Below are 21,181 nucleotides of genomic sequence, written 5' to 3' on the forward strand. Positions count from 1 at the left end.
TGAATGGATGTATCCGGCACTTTCAGTATACGGCAATGCCCTTCGGACTATCAATTGCTCCAAGGGTATTCACTAAACTAATGTCAGAGGTCATGTCTTATCTAAGATTAAAAGACACCCTCATAATCCCATACTTAGACGACCTTCTAGTAGTGGGAAAATCCCCCTCACAATGTCAGCAAAGATTATGTCATATGATTTCATCCTTGCAGAACTTGGGATGGTTAATAAATTGGGAAAAATCTAGGCTGATCCCGACAACTCGGCAGGTATTTTTGGGAATTATATTAGATTCCGTAAGTCAAAAATGTTTTCTCCCGGAATCTAAACAATTAACAGTTAGAAATAAAGTCCAGTCTGTACTAGATAAACCTATAATCTCCCTCCGGGAAGGCATGTCCCTACTTGGCTCCTTCACGTCATGTATCCCAGCGGTTCCATGGGCCCAGTTCCACTCAAGGTGCTTACAGTATACAATTTTACATGAGGAGATAAAATTACAAGGGCGATTAGACGGTAAAATTTCCCTTTCTAATGACGTAATCCAATCCCTAACCTGGTGGCTACAACCAGATCATCTAGTCAGTGGGGTTCCCTGGGAGGTTAAACCCTCAAACATAATTTTTACGGATGCCAGCCCTCATGGTTGGGGAGCACACTTGGGGGACCAGGTTGTCCAGGGGCTGTGGTCGGTTACGGAATTAGACGACTCGTCCAATAAAAAAGAACTAAAAGCCATCTATCATGCCCTATGTGAATTCCTCCCACAGTTGCACGGAACACATACCAGGGTACTCTCAGACAACATGACATCAGTGGCTTAACGTCAACCATCAAGGCGGAACGAGATCAGGCACTCTCATGTCTATAACCGAAAACATCTTGACTATAGCCGAAGATCATCTTCTGTCCTTATCAGCACTACATGTCCGAGGGATAGACAACGCAAAAGCAGACTTTCTCAGTCGTCATACCCTCCATCAGGGGGAGTGGGTGTTAAATCGTCGGATATTCAAAATGATAACTATAAAATGGGGTATACCCGACATAGATCTCTTCGCTACAAGAGACAACAGGCAAGTAAAAACATTCGCCTCAATGTTCCGAACCGACAACCCCGATGTTCTCGACGCCCTCCAGATTCCATGGACGTTTCAGAAAGCATATGCCTTTCCCCCGATGATTCTTCTTCCAACAGTAATCAGGAAGATAAGAGAGGACAGAGCGAATATAATCTTAATCGCCCCATTCTGGCCAAAAAGACCATGGTTTTCCCTGCTCAGAGCCATGTCCGTCTCGGATCCATGGATTCTCCCAGAGAATCAAGATCTGCTTTTCCAGGGGCCCTTCAACCACCCTCATGTGAAGGGTCTACGGTTGACAGCCTGGGATTTGAGAGGCAGCTGTTAAAACTAAGGGGCTTCTCTGATAAAGTAATTGATACCCTATTGCTGAGTAGGAAAAGATCCACTACATCGATCTATATAAAAGTATGGAAAAAAATTTTAAGCCTCTATCCCTCAGCCCTGTCAAATGAAATTCCAGTCCCTATTATTCTTGAATTTCTCCAAAGAGGACGTGATTTAGGCCTTTCAGTTAACACCTTAAGAGTGCAAGTTTCTGCGCTAGGGGCTTTGTATAGTCACAACGTTGCGGGAGATAGATGGATATCCAGATTCATCTCAGCCTGCCAGAGAGCAGAACCGGTCCATATTCCCAACTCACCTCCTTGGGATGTTAATCTGGTCCTTGAAGCCTTAACAGATCACCCATTTGAGCCTCTACATTCTGCTCACATTAAACATGTCTCCCTCAAGACTGCTCTTCTTGTCGCCTTAGTATCGGCGAGAAGGGTCAGTGACATACAGGCGCTATCAGTAGATCCTCCATTTATGTCAATATTGCCAGATAGGATTATCCTAAAAACAGACCCTTCCTACTTACCTAAAATGTGTACTAAATTCCATAGATCTCAAGAAATTCTTCTTCCTACCTTCTATAATAACCCTACAAATCAGGAAGAAGAAGAAAAGTACCATACTTTAGATGTGAGAAGGGCTGTGATAACCTATCTAGACAGGACTAGTCCCTGGAGGAAGAGCAGGGCTCTCTGTTTCCTTCCAGGGTCAAAGGAAAGGAGCTGGTGTTACGAAAGGCACATTATCCCGATGGATTCGGGAGGCGATATACCTGGCCTATTCGTCTAAAGGGGAAGATCCACCTGAGACTGTAAAGGCACATTCCACCTGGGCGATAGCATCATCCTGGGCAGAGTGAGCAGAGGTTCCGATAGAACTCATATGTAAGGCCGCAACCTGGTCATCTCCTACTACCTTCTATAGTCACTATAGACTAGATTTATCTGCCTCCACTGACCTGTGTTTCGGTAGATCGGTTCTTAACACGATAATCCCCCCCAAATAACTGTCTCTGAAAGTCTCTCAGTGGGTGCTGTCGTGGCGAAGAGAAAACACCGGATTACGTACCGGTAATGCTCTTTTATAGAGCCACGACAGCACCCCTTCACTTCCCTCCCTTATATATTAGTTTGCATATGAGCACGGATAAGGGTGATTGGTTCTTGTAAATATTAGTAGTTAAGATAAAATGATAATATAGAATTGCCTACTAATACTGGTGGGCGGTTCCTCGCAATCTCTGTAACCCAAACTGTGGGAGCGAGGGGGACCGCCCCTTTTATCTCTCCGTAGGGTTTCCTGTTCCTAGGGGCGGATCCCCTCTCTCAGTGGGTGTTGTCGTGGCTCTATAAAAGAGCATTACCGGTACGTAATCCGGTGTTTTTTAAAGTAATGTAAAAGACAGCAATATATAATATATTTTGATCATTCTAAAATCCAGGAGATTCTAGCAGATACAAAGCCACAAAGGGCAACTGGTTGACCAAGACCCATTGTGTCACCATTGGTATAGCAGCAGAAGGGTGCACTTAATTTTTAAAGAGTACTGGAAAAACTTCCAAAAACTGAGCTAAGACCCACTAAGGGTATGTACACACGTTTAGTAGAATTTTTTTTTATCTCTTTGTAAGAAAAATGCCGGCCTGGCCCTTTAAATCACATGATGCCATAGAACGTCTCCGCGTATTCCGCTAGTATTTCACATCGGCGCTCGCTCAGCCCCGCGTTCAGCGAAAAAATCTGGACCTGTCTAAACGGGTTCAATCATCCTCAGACTCTGGGCCAAAGAAGGATTATTTACAGCCGACAGAATGTGATTGTAAAGCCCCGAGCTTCATGCACCTGTCACCGTGACTTAAAGTGCAGCTCTCCAATGTCTCCAACCCCCCCCCCCCGTATATTATTAGAATTAATCGCCTCTAATTAGACATCCTAATATGCAAGCTGTAAGGGAAAATGGCATCCAAAAAAACCAAAACCTCTACCTTGTTGCCCATAGCAACCAATTAGTGACTGCTTAGAAAATTAGGTGAAATCTTGTTGCCCATAGCAAACGATCAGTAATCACTTAGAAAATACAAGACGAAGTCTGGTTGCTAAGTAGCAACTGATTTAGTTTCTATGAGAACTCATGTTGCCCATAGCAACCAAAGATGAAATCTGATTGCTAAGTAGCTAACGAATGGTTGCTATGGGTAAAAAGACTCCACTACAGCAACCAGATTTCATCTCCCGTTTTATGAATAGTTACTGATTGTTTGCAAGGGCATCAAAGGGCATAATACGAGATGAAATTGCCCATAGCAACCGATAAGTAACTACTTAAAAATGAGATGAAAGCTGGTTGCTATGGGGAGCCCTGTTGCCCATAGCAACCGATCAGTGACTACTTAAAAGATATGAGATGAAATCTGGTTATATGGGGAGTCTTGTTGCCCATAGCAACCGGTCAGTAAGTACTTAAAAGATAAGAGGTGAAGTCTGGTTGCTTATTAGCTACTGATCGGTTGCAGAGGCATCAAGGTTCCCCAAAAATACAAGATTAAATCTGAATGCTATGGAAAATCTTGTTGCCCCTAGCAACCATTCAGAAATCACTCTGCAACCAGATTTCATCTTGTATTTTTTTTTAAGTAGTTACTGATCGGTTGCTATGGGTAACAGAATTCCCCATAGTAACCAGATTTAATCTCTTATTTTCTGTGACAAATCTTCTTGCCCATAGCAACCAATCAGTAACCACTTAGCAACTAGATTTAATTGCATACTTTTTAAGTTATTACTGATCGGTTGCTATGGGCAAAAGGATTCCCTATAGCAACCAGAATTCGTCTTTTATTTTCTGTGGGAAATCTTGTGGCCCATAACAGCCGATCAGTAACTACTTAGCAACCAGATTTCTTCTCATTTTCTACATGCAGAAAGACCACAGAGACTGTTCTCGCTGATCTAATGGCCTATAAACATGGCCGTATACATGACTACTACAGTATATTCCCGTATACTAATTTTTTTCTAAAGCGGAATTTTCTTATAACGTTTTCCTTCATTTTTAATTTTCCTGATCCATTTTTAGTTAAAGGGGGGATATTGGTGATTTTTTTTTTTTTTTCTTTCTTTCTTTTGTGCTCAGAGCTTGGTGCCAGACTTCGTAGACTTAGGCTACTTTCACACTAGCGTCGTACGACGCATGACGAATTGCGACGTACCGACGCTAGCAGTGAAAGTTCCGCACAACGGGGGCAGCGGATGCTGTTTTTCAACGCATCCACTGCCCCATTGTGAGGTGCGGGGAGGCGGGGGCGGAGTTCCGGCCGCGCATGCGCGGTCGGAAAAGACGGGCACCACGCACCAAAAAACATTACAAGCAACGTTTTTTGGTGGCGACTGTCCGACGCAACCATCGCACCACGACGCAACCGTCGCACGACGGTTGCGACGTGTGGCAATGCGTCGCTAATGCAAGTCTATGGAGAAAAAACGACGCATAGCGATGTGCAGTGCACGACGCTAGTGTGAAAGTAGCCTTAAGACGGGAGGAAGATGCAGGGGCACAATGGAGTCTTTGTTTTCTTTATGTAAAAAAACAAAAACAAAACACCACTGAGATGCAAAGATGGCACTGAACAGCACTAACTCCGGCCAATACGGGGCGAATAATTTTTATTTTTTAACGGGATATAGCTTTGGGTGACCTACGGGTCCCCCCTAGACTAATGAAAGGTGACCAAGGGGGTCTTCTGACTTGGAGGACCTGACCTGTCCATACATTATACTGCCAGCCGCTGTAATGCTCCGTTTCTCCTGCGGTGGTGCTGTAGAAAAATTGAGCACCTGCAGCAACAGACTACATCCTGGGATCGAAAAGAAATCAGGAGACCCCTTTTTCAAAATTGGTAAATTAGATTAAATGACCCCATTTTTTTTTTTTTTCCAGAAATTTACTAAAGAGTGAACTTGGCTCGTTTATCACGGATTACTTTCAGGTAAGTCATGCAGTTGTCGTGTTCGGACCTGCTGGATTATACTCTGCAATCATACGGCAGTCGGGATGAATCACACAGAGACATTGTTGTGTGTCTCACTTTTCATGGTTACTATTAAAAAGAAAAAAAAAAAAAAGTCATTAGAAAATCTGCATCCATTATTAAATAGATCTCACACCTGATGAGGCTGGTGAACTTACTTTGAAAATCCATGTCAGGATTACACAGTCACCCTGACATATTTTATGAGTCCAGCCAAAGAGTGATAAAGGTCAAGTGTCCAATGTATTCAGTCTCCGCTGCGGGACAGTTGTTTGGCGGGGGCGCTGGGTGTTGCACCCCCACCGATAAGACAAGGAAAGGTCGTCAATGTTAAAGTCATGGACAGTCTCTTTAATCATTGTTGAGAATTTATTTATTTCATTAAGTTATGTGTATTTGTTTGTTTTTTTTCTTTTTAATTGACTGAAGATTTCATTTTTTGATGATCTGTTGATTTTACGTTAAAGCGAATGAGTCATCGGAAAATCACCTAATGTTTGAATCAGGATTTTGTGCTTTTAAATATTATATTATATATTTTTTTTATTTTTTATTTTCATATCGCTTTCTGCATAAACATTAGACATCTTAAAATTTTCAGACTGGCCACCGAGGCTTTATTATACTCCACATGTACATTAGCAGCAATGTACAGACTTTGTCTCTGTACCTTATATTGATGCACCTAATGAACGTGTGCAAACATGATTGTGGAGGGAGGAGGAGGTGAGCTGTGACATCACCTATTGTGAATGGCGGATGCTGTGTTATCTACTGTATATAGAGGTGTTATCAGTCATTGTACAGGTGGAGGAGGTGAGCTGTGACATCACCTATTGTGAATGGTGGATCCTATGTTATCTGCTGTATATAGAGGTGTTATCAGTCATTGTACAGGAGGAGGAGGTGAGCTGTGACATCACCTATTGTGAATGGTGGATCCTGTGTTATCTACTGTATATAGAGGTGTTATCAGTCATTGTACAGGAGGAGGAGGTGAGCTGTGACATCACCTATTGTGAATGGTGGATCCTGTGTTATCTACTGTATATAGAGGTGTTATCAGTCATTGTACAGGAGGAGGAGGTGAGTTGTGACATCACCTATTGTGAATGGTGGATCCTGTGTTATCTACTGTATATAGAGGTGTTATCAGTCATTGTACAGGAGGAGGAGGTGAGCTGTGACATCACCTATTGTGAATGGTGGATCCTGTATTATCTACTGTATATAGAGGTGTTATCAGTCACTGTACAGGAGGAGGAGGTGAGCTGTGACATCACCTATTGGGATTGGTGGATCCTGTTGCATCAGCTGTGTACAGAGGTGTTATCAGTCATTGTAATCCTATCTCTGATGATAATGAGTCTATTGAAAACTCTTCCTAAAAGGACAGGTAGTAAAAGTCTAAAAAAAGCCACTTTGAAAATAACAAGATAAGTTTTTTTGTATCAGAAAAAAAAAAACATACGCACAAAAACCTGATTTAACCAATAGGTAATTTTCTGACAACACCGTCCCTTTTAAGCCCTGCTGGTCGCTGTGGTTCTCCTTCTTTAGTCGTGACTACTCCGCTCATTTCTGTGTTGGAGATGAAACTTCTCTTTGTGTTTGTAGAATCGGCTGCTCTCGAAGGGTTTGGCCTTCATGGAGGAGAAAGTCAAGCTGTACGAAGGTGAGAGACCCTGACACCGCGGGGAGAGCAGACGCTGTGTGACGGGCGCAAGCACATTTGCAGCACTTTACCACCCTGACACCTACTCTGACCCGCAAGACCCAATGTGTAATAGCTGCAGATGTGAAGTTTCTAAGAAAAAAAAAATGAGTGATTTTATTTGACATCTACTGTAGAGCTGTGTTAAAAAAAAATAAATAAATAAAAAATGCGAGTTAATCGCAGACGGACCAGAATTACATTGAGGTCAAGGGTGTAAAATTTGTGCAATTTACTAACTGCTATTTTTTGGGTGACCTCGGTGTGGCCTGCTCGTGTCGCTATACTATGAGATCACGCCAGCGATGTCGCAGCGTAGCGCCAGTATACAGCGGGTGGAACGATGGATCCTTCATACGTGTATTTATTCTTAGGTGAAAACCGCGTCTTGATTCTTTCCGAATTGTGGGATCATTTCTTCACGGAAATCCTGCCAACACTCCAGGCGATATTTTATCCCGTCCAGGTATTACGCCACTTTTGTCTGTATAGTGTGCACCCTTATTGGATAGCCTAGTAACTAGCTAAGCTCCTCTCCGTAGAAGTTTATGAGCACCAACTGTCATCTCTAATCTCAGTAATGGGACAATCTGCTTTCACTGAAGATAGATTTTACCCATGAATCAGTAAAATCTGTCTCTGGTGAATACAGATTTTCCCATTACTGAGATAGGAGATGACAGTTGGTGCTCATAAAGTTCTACGGAGAGGGGAGGAGAGAGAGCGTGAACGATCAGTCCAGGAGGAGAATGAAACAGATTTCTCTGATAAAATATATTACAAAGTTTGTTATTTTTATGTGTATTTTTGATTTATGGAAAAAAACAAACAAACAAAACAATGGTTGCTCTCTAAGGTTCAGCTCGTTACCTTCAGCAAATTTACAGCTTGCCTTCATTACTTCCCCTACATATAAACGTCCTGGTTATTAATTAACATTCAATCCCATTCTTCCTAATAGCTCTTCACATCCTCTAATGAATTAATCATTAGCAGCTGCAACATTCAGAAGTGCAACAATGTCCCAAAGTGGCTGCATGAGTAAAATAACTTTCGGGCGCATCCCCATGGTGCGGGGGGGGGGGGGGGGGGGGATTTCCAGCGCTGCAGACTTTAGTTCTCCGTGTGCCATTTTTCGTTACACAACTGCCGATTTCACACTTTGAGATGTAAATGGTCTTTCTTTTTGGCCTCCATTGTCTTACGTGTGTGAATTATGGCTCCTCTCTTCATGAGGTTCTGCGCTCATGTGTTTCTCTATATTCCAGGGCCAGGAACTTACCATTCGACAGATTGCTCTCCTCGGCTTCAGGGACTCTGTTCTCTTAAAAGTGAGCGTGGACACTGCACTGCCATTAATGAAGTCACCGATACCACCGCCCATCCTGCAGATGTTGTTGGTCCTTCAGGTGGGAAAAGTCAGGAGCTTTTATCAGTTTATTCCCATATTGTATGCGATTCGCCTGCTGTTATGTGTATACAGCACTTTATGTGTCCGCAACAAATGGACGGCAAGAACTTGTTACCTAATTCCCAGTATAACTGATAGCAGGGTACAAGACCGACTGCTGGGAGCTGGCTCCAACAACGAGCTTTACCGAGTGCGAAAACGGCAATGAAACCAGTCAACATTCCTAGCTATGGTCCAGTTATCACCCCGTCCAGGCATGTAACATAAATGGTTGTATAATCCTGTATTATACTCCAGAGCTGCACTCACTATTCTGCTGGTACAGTCACTGTGTACATACATTACATTACTGATCCTGAGTTACATCCAGTATTATACCCCAGAGCTGCACTCACTATTCTGCTGGTGCAGTCACTGTGTACATACATTACATTACTGATCCTGAGTTACCTCCTGTATTATACTCCACAGCTGCACTCACTATTCTGCTGGTACAGTCACTGTGTACATACATTACATTACTGATCCTGAGTTACATCCTGTATTATACTCCACAGCTGCACTCACTATTCTGCTGGTACAGTCACTGCATACATTACATTACAGATCCTGAGTTACCTCCTGTATTATACTCCAGAGCTGCACTCACAATTCTGCTGGTGGTGCAGTCCCTGTGTACATACATTACATTACTGATCCGGAGTTACATCCTGTATTATGCTCCAGAGCTGCACTCACTATTCTGCTGGTGCAGTCACTGTGTACATACATTACATTACTGATCCTGAGTTACCTCCTGTATTGTACCCCAGAGCTGCACTCACTATTCTGCTGGTGCAGTCACTGTGTACATACATTACTGATCCTGAGTTACATCCTGTATTATACTCCAGAGCTGCACTCACCGTTCTGCTGGTGCAGTCACTGTGTACATACATTACATTACTGATCCTGAGTTACATCCTGTATTATAATTCAGAGCTGCACTCACTATTCTGCTGGTGCAGTCACTGTGTACATACATTACATTACTGATCCTGAGTTACATCCTGTATTATACCCCAGAGCTGCACTCACTATTCTGCTGGTGCAGTCACTGTGTACATACATTACATTACTGATCCTGAGTTACATCCTGTATTATGCTCCAGAGCTGCACTCACTATTCTGCTGGTGCAGTCACTGTGTACATACATTACATTACTGATCCTGAGTTACATTCTGTATTATACCACAGAGCTGCACTCACTATTCTGCTGGTGCAGTCACCGTGTACATACATTACATTACTGATCCTGAGTTACCTCCTGTATTATACCCCAGAGCTGCACTCACTATTCTGCTGGTGGAGTCACTGTGTACATACATTACATTACTGATCCTGAGTTACATCCTGTATTGTACTCCAGAGCTGCACTCACTATTCTGCTGGTGCAGTCACTGTGTACATACATTACATTACTGATCCTGAGTTACATTCTGTATTATACCACAGAGCTGCACTCACTATTCTGCTGGTGCAGTCACTGTGTACATACATTACATTACTGATCCTGAGTTACATCCTGTATTATACTCCAGAGCTGCACTCACTATTCTGCTGGTGCAGTCACTGTGTACATACATTACATTACTGATCCTGAGTTACATCCTGTATTGTACTCCAGAGCTGCACTCACTATTCTGCTCGTGCAGTCACTGTGTACATACAGTGGTCATCAGGCTGTGGGGTCCTCCAGGGTGGAGCCGCTCTTCATTCCCTGGTTCTGGCTGAATTATAGGGGGTCGCTCACTAATAGGGTTAGACATTGCGTGGACGATCCTGGGATAATCGCGGCTTTAGCTGCTGGATTGCAGCCGTGACCCAGTGACCTGATCATCCGTTGGCTATTTTTAGGGATTTACTTGGTTACCCATTAGCGCAGTATGAAGCCGCATCACCGCAGGATTGTTTGACTTTCTGGGTCATGTAATTACGTTGCTCTATTTCTTTTTTCTTATATACACCGTATATATTTTTTTGATAGAAAATGACACAAAGGGCTGTAAGAATCCCGGACGAATGAAAGTGACAGAAAATGAGGGCAAAGCGGGGAAAAAGACTGAAGAAGATGTGTAGAATAGCCGCATAGATCACAATGACTGAGCCTCATCAATAACGCATGAGCACCGTCCGTCCTGCTCGGCCGGGAGCCGACAAGGGATGATTGTCTCTCAGTAATATATTATTTAAAGGGAACCTGTCCGGATCCCTAGAGAATAGTCACACTGTCCAATCAAAGCTGAAGTAGTCGGTGCACTTGCATCCTTTAACGAAGTTGCCCCCGACTAGGCGGCAGAGCCAGGTGTCTGATCCCCTGCTCTCCGCTATTTGCAGATCCGGGAATATACAGCATTGGGTACAAGCAGTTTTCAGTTCTGCAGCTCCGATCACATTCACTTTAATCGAAGCTGAGCTGCAGTACCGAGAACAGCCACTGGACGGAGTATGGAGCTGAGCAACCGACCGCCGCAGGAACTGATAATCGCTGATGAAAGGGCGGGCCGGGAAGATAGAGGGGCTCCATGCAAAGTCTGCAACAGGACCCCCTCCTGTCATTTTTGCAATACTGGGGTCTTCTTATGGAGCAGAGGGGTCTTTGGGCTCCTCATGCACCAGTGCTTGGGCGTCTGCTATCTCTGCTCTCTCTATAACTGTTTGCACTTCGGTAGGACAAGACGCGAGCTCCTTCCATGGTGTATGAAAATGAAAAAAAAAAAATATATATATGTTGGATATGGGTCCATTTACTGGGACCCCCACCAGAATGGCGAGACGTGTCCACCATTAGAAATAAGTAGAAGTCCTGAATGCTCGAGGGCGATTTATTCAAAGCTCATGGTGCCCGACTATCTCCGGACGTCCTGCACTGATTGCATGGAACGGTGGCCACCCCTCTATCCACGTGGGGGACCTTATTCTCAATTATAGGGGGTCTCGGTGGCTGAATCCTCCCCGATATAGAAGTTTGCACCTATCCTGTTCTAACTGGAAGACAGATTTTTTTGCCTAGGGAGGTTTCTGTTTTGTACTTCCCTCCTTTCACTCATCCAGTGCTAGTGCATGTGAAAAAGCGGTACAAGGAAAAAGGATGTGGTCTAGAAGTTTCCTCTGATCTTTGTTGACAAATGCTGTATCCTGAGTCTTATGTTAATGGGTTTGTCTCATAAACAACATTTACAACATGTGCGAACACCACTACTACAGACAGTGAATGGAGCTGTACTGAGCATGTGCGACCACCTCCTATAGACAGTGAATGGAGTGGTAGTGAGCGTGTGCGACCACCAGTACTATAGACAGTGAATGGAGCTGTAGTGAGCGTGTGCGACCACTACTATAGACAGTGACTGGAGTGCTAGTGAGCGAGTGCGACCTCCTATAGACAGTGACTGGAGCGGTACTGAGCGTGTGCGACCACCTTCTATAGACAGTGAATGGAGCAGTAGTGAGCGTGTGCGACCACCTCCCATAGATGGTGAATGGAGCGGTAGTGAGCGTGTGCGACCACCTCCCATAGATGGTGAATGGAGCGGTAGTGAGCGTGTGCGGCCACCTCCTATAGACATTGAATGGAGCAGTAGTGAGCATGTGAGACCACCTCCTATAGACATTGAATGGAGCAGTAGTGAGCGTGAGACCACCTCCTATAGACGGTGAATGGAGCAGTAGTGAGTGTGTGCGACCACCTCCTATAGACAGTGAATGGAGCAGTAGTGAGTGTGTGCGACCACCTCCTATAGACAGTGAATGGAGCGGTAGTGAGCGTTTGAGACCACCTCCTATAGACTGTGAATGGAGCGGTAGTGAGTGTGTGCGACCACCAGTACTATAGACAGTGAATGGAGCGGTAGTGAGTGTGTGCGACCACCTCCTATAGATGAATGGAGCGGTACTGAGCGTGTGCCATCACCACTACTATAGACAGTGAATGGAGCGGTAGTGAGCGTGTGCGACCACTACTATAGACAGTGAATGGAGTGGTAGTGAGCGTGTGCGACCGCCAGTACTATAGACAGTGAATGGAGCTGTAGTGAGCGTGTGCGACCACTACTATAGACAGTGACTGGAGTGCTAGTGAGCGAGTGCGACCTCCCATAGACAGTGACTGGAGCAGTACTGAGCGTGTGCAACCACCTTCTATAGACAGTGAATGAAGCTGTAGTGAGCGTGTGCGACCACTTCCTATAGACATTGAATGGAGCGGTAGTGAGCGTGTGCGACCACTACTATAGACAGTGAATGGAGCGGTAGTGAGCGTGTGCGACCACTACTATAGACAGTGAATGGAGCTGTAGTGAGCGTGTGCGACCACTACTATAGACAGTGACTGGAGTGCTAGTGAGCGAGTGCGACCTCCCATAGACAGTGACTGGAGCAGTACTGAGCGTGTGCAACCACCTTCTATAGACAGTGAATGAAGCTGTAGTGAGCGTGTGCGACCACTTCCTATAGACATTGAATGGAGCGGTAGTGAGCGTGTGCGACCACCTTCTATAGACAGTGAATGGAGCGGTAGTGAGCGTGTGCGACCACCTCCTATAGACAGTGAATGGAGCGGTAGTGAGCGTGTGCGACCACCTTCTATAGACAGTGAATGGAGCGGTAGTGAGCGTCTGCGACCACCTTCTATAGACAGTGAATGAAGCGGTAGTGAGCGTGTGCGACCACCTTCTATAGACAGTGAAAGAAGCGGTAGTGAGCGTGTGCGACCACCTTCTATAGATGGTGAATGGAGCGGTAGTGAGCGTGTGCGACCACCTCCTATAGACAGTGAATGGAGCGGTAGTGAGCGTGTGCGACCACCTCCTATAGACAGTCAATGAAGCAGTAGTGAGCGTGTGCGACCACCTCCTATAGACAGTGAATGAAGCGGTAGTGAGCGTGTGCGACCACCTTCTATAGATGGTGAATGGAGCGGTAGTGAGCGTGTGCGACCACCTCCTATAGACAGTGAAAGAAGCGGTAGTGAGCGTGTGCGACCACCTCCTATAGACAGTGAAGGGAGCGGTAGTGAGCGTGTGCGACCACCTCCTATAGACAGTGAATGGAGCGGTAGTGAGCGTGTGCGACCACCTCCTATAGACAGTGAATGGAGCGGTAATGAGCGTGTGCGACCACCTCCTATAGACAGTGAATGGAGCGGTAGTGAGCGTGTGCGACCACCTCCTATAGACAGTGAATGGAGCGGTAGTGAGCGTGTGCGACTACCTTCTATAGACAGTCAATGAAGCAGTAGTGAGCGTGTGCGGCCACCTCCTATAGACAGTGAAAGAAGCGGTAGTGAGCGTGTGCGACCACCTTCTATAGATGGTGAATGGAGCGGTAGTGAGCGTGTGCGACCACCTCCTATAGACAGTGAATGGAGCGGTAGTGAGCGTGTGCGACCACCTCCTATAGACAGTGAATGGAGCGGTAGTGAGCGTGTGTGCGACCACCTTCTATAGACAGTGAATGAAGCGGTAGTGAGCGTGTGCGACCACCTTCTATAGATGGTGAATGGAGCGGTAGTGAGCGTGTGCGACCACCTCCTATAGACAGTGAATGGAGCGGTAGTGAGCGTGTGCGACCACCTCCTATAGACAGTCAATGAAGCAGTAGTGAGCGTGTGCGACCACCTCCTATAGACAGTGAATGAAGCGGTAGTGAGCGTGTGCGACCACCTTCTATAGATGGTGAATGGAGCGGTAGTGAGCGTGTGCGACCACCTCCTATAGACAGTGAAAGAAGCGGTAGTGAGCGTGTGCGACCACCTCCTATAGACAGTGAAGGGAGCGGTAGTGAGCGTGTGCGACCACCTCCTATAGACAGTGAATGGAGCGGTAGTGAGCGTGTGCGACCACCTCCTATAGACAGTGAATGGAGCGGTAATGAGCGTGTGCGACCACCTCCTATAGACAGTGAATGGAGCGGTAGTGAGCGTGTGCGACCACCTCCTATAGACAGTGAATGGAGCGGTAGTGAGCGTGTGCGACTACCTTCTATAGACAGTCAATGAAGCAGTAGTGAGCGTGTGCGGCCACCTCCTATAGACAGTGAAAGAAGCGGTAGTGAGCGTGTGCGACCACCTTCTATAGATGGTGAATGGAGCGGTAGTGAGCGTGTGCGACCACCTCCTATAGACAGTGAATGGAGCGGTAGTGAGCGTGTGCGACCACCTCCTATAGACAGTGAATGGAGCGGTAGTGAGCTTGTGCGACTACCTTCTATAGACAGTCAATGAAGCAGTAATGAGCGTGTGCGACCACCTCCTATAGACAGTGAAAGAAGCGGTAGTGAGCGTGTGCGACCACCTTCTATAGATGGTGAATGGAGCGGTAGTGAGCGTGTGCGACCACCTCCTATAGACAGTGAATGGAGCGGTAGTGAGCGTGTGCGACCACCTCCTATAGACAGTGAATGGAGCGGTAGTGAGCGTGTGTGCGACCACCTTCTATAGACAGTGAATGAAGCGGTAGTGAGCGTGTGTGCGACCACCTTCTATAGATGGTGAATGAAGCGGTAGTGAGCATGTGCGACCACCTCCTATACATGGTGAATGGAGCGGTAGTGAGCGTGTGCGGCCACCTCCTATAGACAGTGATTGGAGCAGTGGTCGCAATAGTTCACTCCATCTGTATTCACAATGGGGACTTTTGGGACTTCTCGTCTCATGACCAGTTGTAGGACCCTCATGGATCATCCAATAATACCTGTCCTGGGAAGAGGTGATCTGTTGTGTTGGGACGATCCCTTTACGTCGTCCGCTTTCCTTGAGTGCAGATGGAAACATTGATCCCCGGCAGAGGTGTCACTTGTCCTGGGGGCCCCAGGGCCAAATCTATATCAGATCCCCTTCCCAACTACTATGAGCCCGGTATCAGCTGGTGTCTTCTCATGTGGCGTCAGGCCTCCTCCTCCGTTACCAGAACCAGCGCCTGCCGTCAGTATCACTATGAAGACCTGTGGAGGGGCGGAGATCGTGTTCTCCTTCACCTGATGGGTTCTTGTCATGTTGTTCCTTTCAGGGTATCCACGAGCCATCGGGACCCAGTGATGGTTACCTGAAGCTGGAAGAGCTGGTGAAAATAGTGGTATCTCCATACCTGGCGGCCTATGGGGACCGGAGCTACTGCCACAATAGTGCGCCCTGTCTACTTGGTAAGATCGACTCCTCTGGACATGACCCAATGTAATAACTACCGGATACGATGAAAACTAGATCCATCATGGTGGACCTCAAATGGTGGTCATGGCTTCCAACCTGTGGGTCTTCAGCAGTTACAACACTACAACTCCCAGCATTCACTGACATCCGCTGCAAACCCTGACAGCCCCCCAGCCTGTGCCTCCGGGCAAAGGTTCACATATCTTGTCCACATTTAAAGGGGTTGTGGTGGGACGTCCTCCGAGGACATGGGAGGTTCCCAATATGGTACACACAAGCCATCCTAGTATAAAGGGGAATGGCCTTCACATTTCTGGCCAGACAATCCCTTTAAGTGTTGGAGAACCGATACTCTGGGAACAGTTTTTATTTTATATCCGCGTTAATCAAAAGGCAGAAAATAATATTCCGAAGCCTTAGAAAGCGTTGAATGCCCTGAGATTAGCAGAACCTCGGGCCATATGTGATGTTCTCAGCCTCCAGAGTGTGGGAAGAACGCAGACGCCGTTTTGGTAATTAACCCCATTTTCTTCCTCTCGTGTTTATGTTGCTGTATAATCGCTAATCCAAACCAATTAAGACAAACATTAGTCAAATATTAACTCCAGACTCCAGATCACCATCATGTCAGCTGGAAAGTCTAGAAGTGGACGGGATAATGAGACTTTAAGGGCCAATTCTCCTATAGATGGAAATCATTTACACCAGCTCATGACCTATCCCCCATAGAGATGCACTGGGCCATTACTGTGTTACCTCTGCGTCCAGATTCAGTTCAGATCTTCCCACTAAAGCTCAACTCCACCTTACTATTTGCTGGTGCAGTCACTGTATACATACAGGATGTAACTCAGGATCAGTAATGTAATGTATGTGCACAGTGACTGCACCAGCAGAATAGTGAGTGCAGCTCTGGGGTATAATACAGGAGGTAACTCAGGATCGGTAATGTAATGTATGTACACAGTGACTGCACCAGCAGAATAGTGAGTGCAGCTCTGGGGTATAATACAGGAGGTAACTCAGGATCAGTAATGTAATTTATGTGCACAGTGACTGCACCAGCAGAATAGTGAGTGCAGCTCTGGGGTATAATACAGGATGTAACTCAGGATCAGTAATGTAATGTATGTGCACAGTGACTGCACCAGCAGAATAGTGAGTGCAGCTCTGGGGTATAATACAGGATGTAACTCAGGATCAGTAATGTAATGTATGTACACAGTGACTGCACCAGCAGAATAGTGAGTGCAGCTCTGGGGTATAATACAGGATGTAACTCAGGATCAGTAATGTAATGTATGTACACAGTGACTGCACCAGCAGAATAGTGAGCGCAGCTCTGGGGTATAATACAGGATGTAACTCAGGATCAGTAATGTAATGTGTGTACACAGTGACTGCACCAGCAGAATAGTGAGTGCAGCTCTGGGGTATAATACAGGAGGTAACTCAGGATCAGTAATGTAATGTATGTACACAGTGACTGCACCAGCAGAATAGTGAGTGCAGCTCTGGGGTATAATACAGGATGTAACTCAGGATCAGTAATGTATGTACACAGTGACTGCACCAGCAGAATAGCGAGTGCAGCTCTGGAGTATAATACAGGATGTAACTCAGGATCAGTAATGTAATGTGTGTACACAGTGACTGCACCAGCAGAATAGTGAGTGCAGCTCTGGGGTATAATACAGGAGGTAACTCAGGATCAGTAATGTAATGTATGTACACAGTGACTGCACCAGCAGAATAGTGAGTGCAGCTCTGGGGTATAATACAGGATGTAACTCAGGATCAGTAATGTAATGTATGTACACAGTGACTGCACCAGCAGAATAGTGAGTGCAGCTCTGGAGTATAATACAGGATGTAACTCAGGATCAGTAATGTAATGTATGTACACAGTGACTGCACCAGCAGAATAGTGAGTGCAGCTCTGGAGTATAATACAGGAAGTAACTCCGGATCAGTAATGTAATATATGTACACAGTGACTGCACCAGCAGAATAGTGAGTGCAGCTCTGGGGTATAATACAGGATGTAACTCAGGATCAGTAATGTAATGTATGTACACAGTGACTGCACCAGCAGAATAGTGAGTGCAGCTCTGGGGTATAATACAGGATGTAACTCAGGATCAGTAATGTAATGTATGTACACAGTGACTGCAGACCAGCAGAATAGTGAGTGCAGCTCTGGGGTATAATACAGAATGTAACTCAGGATCAGTAATGTAATGTATGTACACAGTGACTGCTCCAGCAGAATAGTGAGTGCAGCTCTGGAGTATAATACAGGATGTAACTCAGGATCAGTAATGTATGTACACAGTGACTGCACCAGCAGAATAGCGAGTGCAGCTCTGGAGTATAATACAGGATGTAACTCAGGATCAGTAATGTATGTACACAGTGACTGCACCAGCAGAATAGTGAGTGCAGCTCTGGAGTATAATACAGGAAGTAACTCAGGATCCGTAATGTAATGTATGTACACGGTGACTGCACCAGCAGAATAGTGAGTGCAGCTCTGGAGTATAATACAGGATGTAACTCAGGATCAGTAATGTAATGTATGTACACAGTGACTGCACCAGCAGAATAGTGAGTGCAGCTCTGGGGTATAATACAGGATGTAACTCAGGATCAGTAATGTAATGTATGTACACAGTGACTGCACCAGCAGAATAGTGAGTGCAGCTCTGGGGTATAATACAGAATGTAACTCAGGATCAGTAATGTAATGTATGTACACAGTGACTGCTCCAGCAGAATAGTGAGTGCAGCTCTGGAGTATAATACAGGGTGTAACTCAGGATCAGTAATGAATGTACACAGTGACTGCACCAGCAGAATAGCGAGTGCAGCTCTGGAGTATAATACAGGATGTAACTCAGGATCAGTAATGTATGTACACAGTGACTGCACCAGCAGAATAGTGAGTGCAGCTCTGGGGTATAATATATGATGTAACTCAGGATCAGTAATGTAATATATGTACATAGTGACTGCACCAGCAGAATAGTGAGTGCAGCTCTGGAGTATAATACAGGATGTAACTCAGGATCAGTAATGTATGTACACAGTGACTGCACCAGCAGAATAGCGAGTGCAGCTCTGGAGTATAATACAGGATGTAACTCAGGATCAGTAATGTATGTACACAGTGACTGCACCAGCAGAATAGTGAGTGCAGCTCTGGGGTATAATACATGATGTAACTCAGGATCAGTAATGTAATATATGTACATAGTGACTGCACCAGCAGAATAGTGAGTGCAGCTCTGGAGTATAATACAGGATGTAACTCAGGATCAGTAATGTAATGTATGTACCCAGTGACTGCACCAGCACAATAGTAAGTGCAGCTCTGGAGTATAATACAGGATGTAACTCAGGATCAGTAATGTATGTACCCAGTGACTGCACCAGCAGAATAGTGAGTGCAGCTCTGGAGTATAATACAGGATGTAACTCAGGATCAGTTATGTAATGTATGTACACAGTGACTGCACCAGCAGCATAGTGAGTGCAGCTCTGGGGTATAATACATTACATTACTGATCCAGAGTTACCTCCTGTAGCCCAGAGCTGCACTCACTATTCTGCTGGTGCAGTCACTGTGTACATACATTGCGGTCCTGCACTGATCCTGGATGACTAGCACTGCACATCGGTGTGATGGATCTGCTTCTGAATACCCCATAGTGACTCTCTTGTTGGCCCCCGTTCAGCTGCGTTGTGCCCTCGGTGCTGATGTCCTCCTTGGCTTCCGTCCGGGTGTGATACACTTCGTTCACAGAGCCGCGGCTGCAGTGAATAGACACATGAAATCCAAAGCAGCTGCGTGACTAATCGATGCCAAAAAAATTACTCTGATCATTGGCGTCTATGTTCGGGTTTTCAGAGGAGGAGCGAAGGGGGCCGCAGCGGGGATCTCATTTATTTGGTGGGTTTTTCCCAGAATCCTTGGCATTATTATTTGCACACTCTGCCCACTCTCATGGGCGGCGGTGGAGACACATCACGCGGGGTGCATGCCAATTAGTCGCCATCATCAACACTTCTCGGAGAGAATTCCTGCACAACAATAATCGCAGATCCCACCGGGGGCTTATTAGTGGCTGATTTCTTGCAGAAAAAAAGTTCTGAACTGTTGCAGACGCCATATTTGTGCAATAATTGGAGACTTTTTCCTGATTCCTGCTCTCCTGACACTTTTCCAAAGTAAAAAAACGATTGGGGATTAATGAAAAATGGCTGTGGTCTAGCTGGCGTAGATATCGCTTTCTGGGGGGCACTGGTGACCCAAAAATGTAGCAAATGAACTTCATATTAATAAAAATAGAAAATGTAAAAAAAATATCTGGGGATGTCAGTAAAACCCCCCCTTCTCCAAATGCTGTTTAAGCACATTAGAGGGAGGATTCCTTACTCGGGACCCCTTTCTATGTGGCAGGGTAGACTGGCTTTAAGGGTGAGCGCCATCAGATTGTCTCGGCTGTAGCCCGTCCCCATGGCTCTGCATTTGGAGACTATAGTTGCCAGGTCTACCCAATTAGCATAATCCCACCCCTTAAAGGGTTTGCTCATCATAGACTGATGATTTTGCCGCAGAACTCTTGGGGTATGCAGAAAGTTCTCATGATGGTCGTCCATGTGATTCATACACGGTTCATGTCCATCAGAGAGCAAGTCATGTTTTCTGAACAGCTCTCGTTCTAGTTTATAGAGGGGTCTCGGGTTTAGGGGGTCAATGTTTATTTTATCTTTTTGTAGCCCACTATCAATTATTCTGGGCTGGAGGAGGCCGACTGTAGGGTTAGATTTGAATTTGGACCAACATCAGAACAATATTGATGGGCTTGGCTGACAGTCAAAGGTTGCTATGGTGTCCCCCCAACAGTTGATGTCTGGGGAGATACGGATCCAGAACGTGCCATTTTGGATGCCAATCCTTTTCTTCTGGTGGCTTCTCTAGCCAAAAACAAGAGTGTGGAAGTGTCTCTTCTGAAGAAAGAAGCTGTCGGCACAGTGTAAGCAGGAGTCGGGGACGGTGTCTGCCGGCCAAACCGTGGTTTGGCAGATGGCTTCCTATTGTGCATGGGACCCCTAATAGTTGAGTCTGGGGCGTTTCTTTTTCCCCTGATGACAACGTTGTCACATGTCTCCAGTTCCGGGAACCTCTAAGTGTCCAGAGTCTTGTCGTGAGACAGACGTTGGCGTGTAGACGATGATCCGTTGATACAACGACAACTTCATCTTGTGTGAGAAAATTCAGAATTTACCACAACTGAAATGCTCAGAAAAAGTTGTGGCTTTTTGGGGGGAATTTGTTTTTGAGCTCACTACAGATTTCCTGATTTCGTTTTTATATACTTCATTGCTTGTTTACAAAAATCTATATGATCTATGGGCCA

At 45.6% G+C, this 21,181-nt stretch overlaps 1 protein-coding gene across 3 annotated transcripts in view; it reads left to right on the plus strand.

The window, feature by feature from the left end:
* The window catches only part of PRR5L (proline rich 5 like), a 46,400-nt gene that overhangs the window by 22,202 nt on the left and 3,017 nt on the right, over positions 1-21,181 (plus strand). For 2 of the 3 annotated variants that reach the window (XM_077287035.1, XM_077287036.1), the window contains exons 4-8: positions 5,356-5,404; positions 7,064-7,121; positions 7,535-7,626; positions 8,429-8,569; positions 15,619-15,751. In XM_077287035.1, the coding sequence (XP_077143150.1) occupies positions 5,356-5,404; positions 7,064-7,121; positions 7,535-7,626; positions 8,429-8,569; positions 15,619-15,751 (473 nt within the window). The remainder of the gene's footprint in view (positions 1-5,355; positions 5,405-7,063; positions 7,122-7,534; positions 7,627-8,428; positions 8,570-15,618; positions 15,752-21,181) is intronic. The other variant, XM_077287037.1, reaches the window with a different exon arrangement.

This window comes from Ranitomeya variabilis, chromosome 2 (assembly GCF_051348905.1).
Source record: "Ranitomeya variabilis isolate aRanVar5 chromosome 2, aRanVar5.hap1, whole genome shotgun sequence".
Lineage (NCBI taxonomy): Eukaryota > Metazoa > Chordata > Amphibia > Anura > Dendrobatidae > Ranitomeya > Ranitomeya variabilis.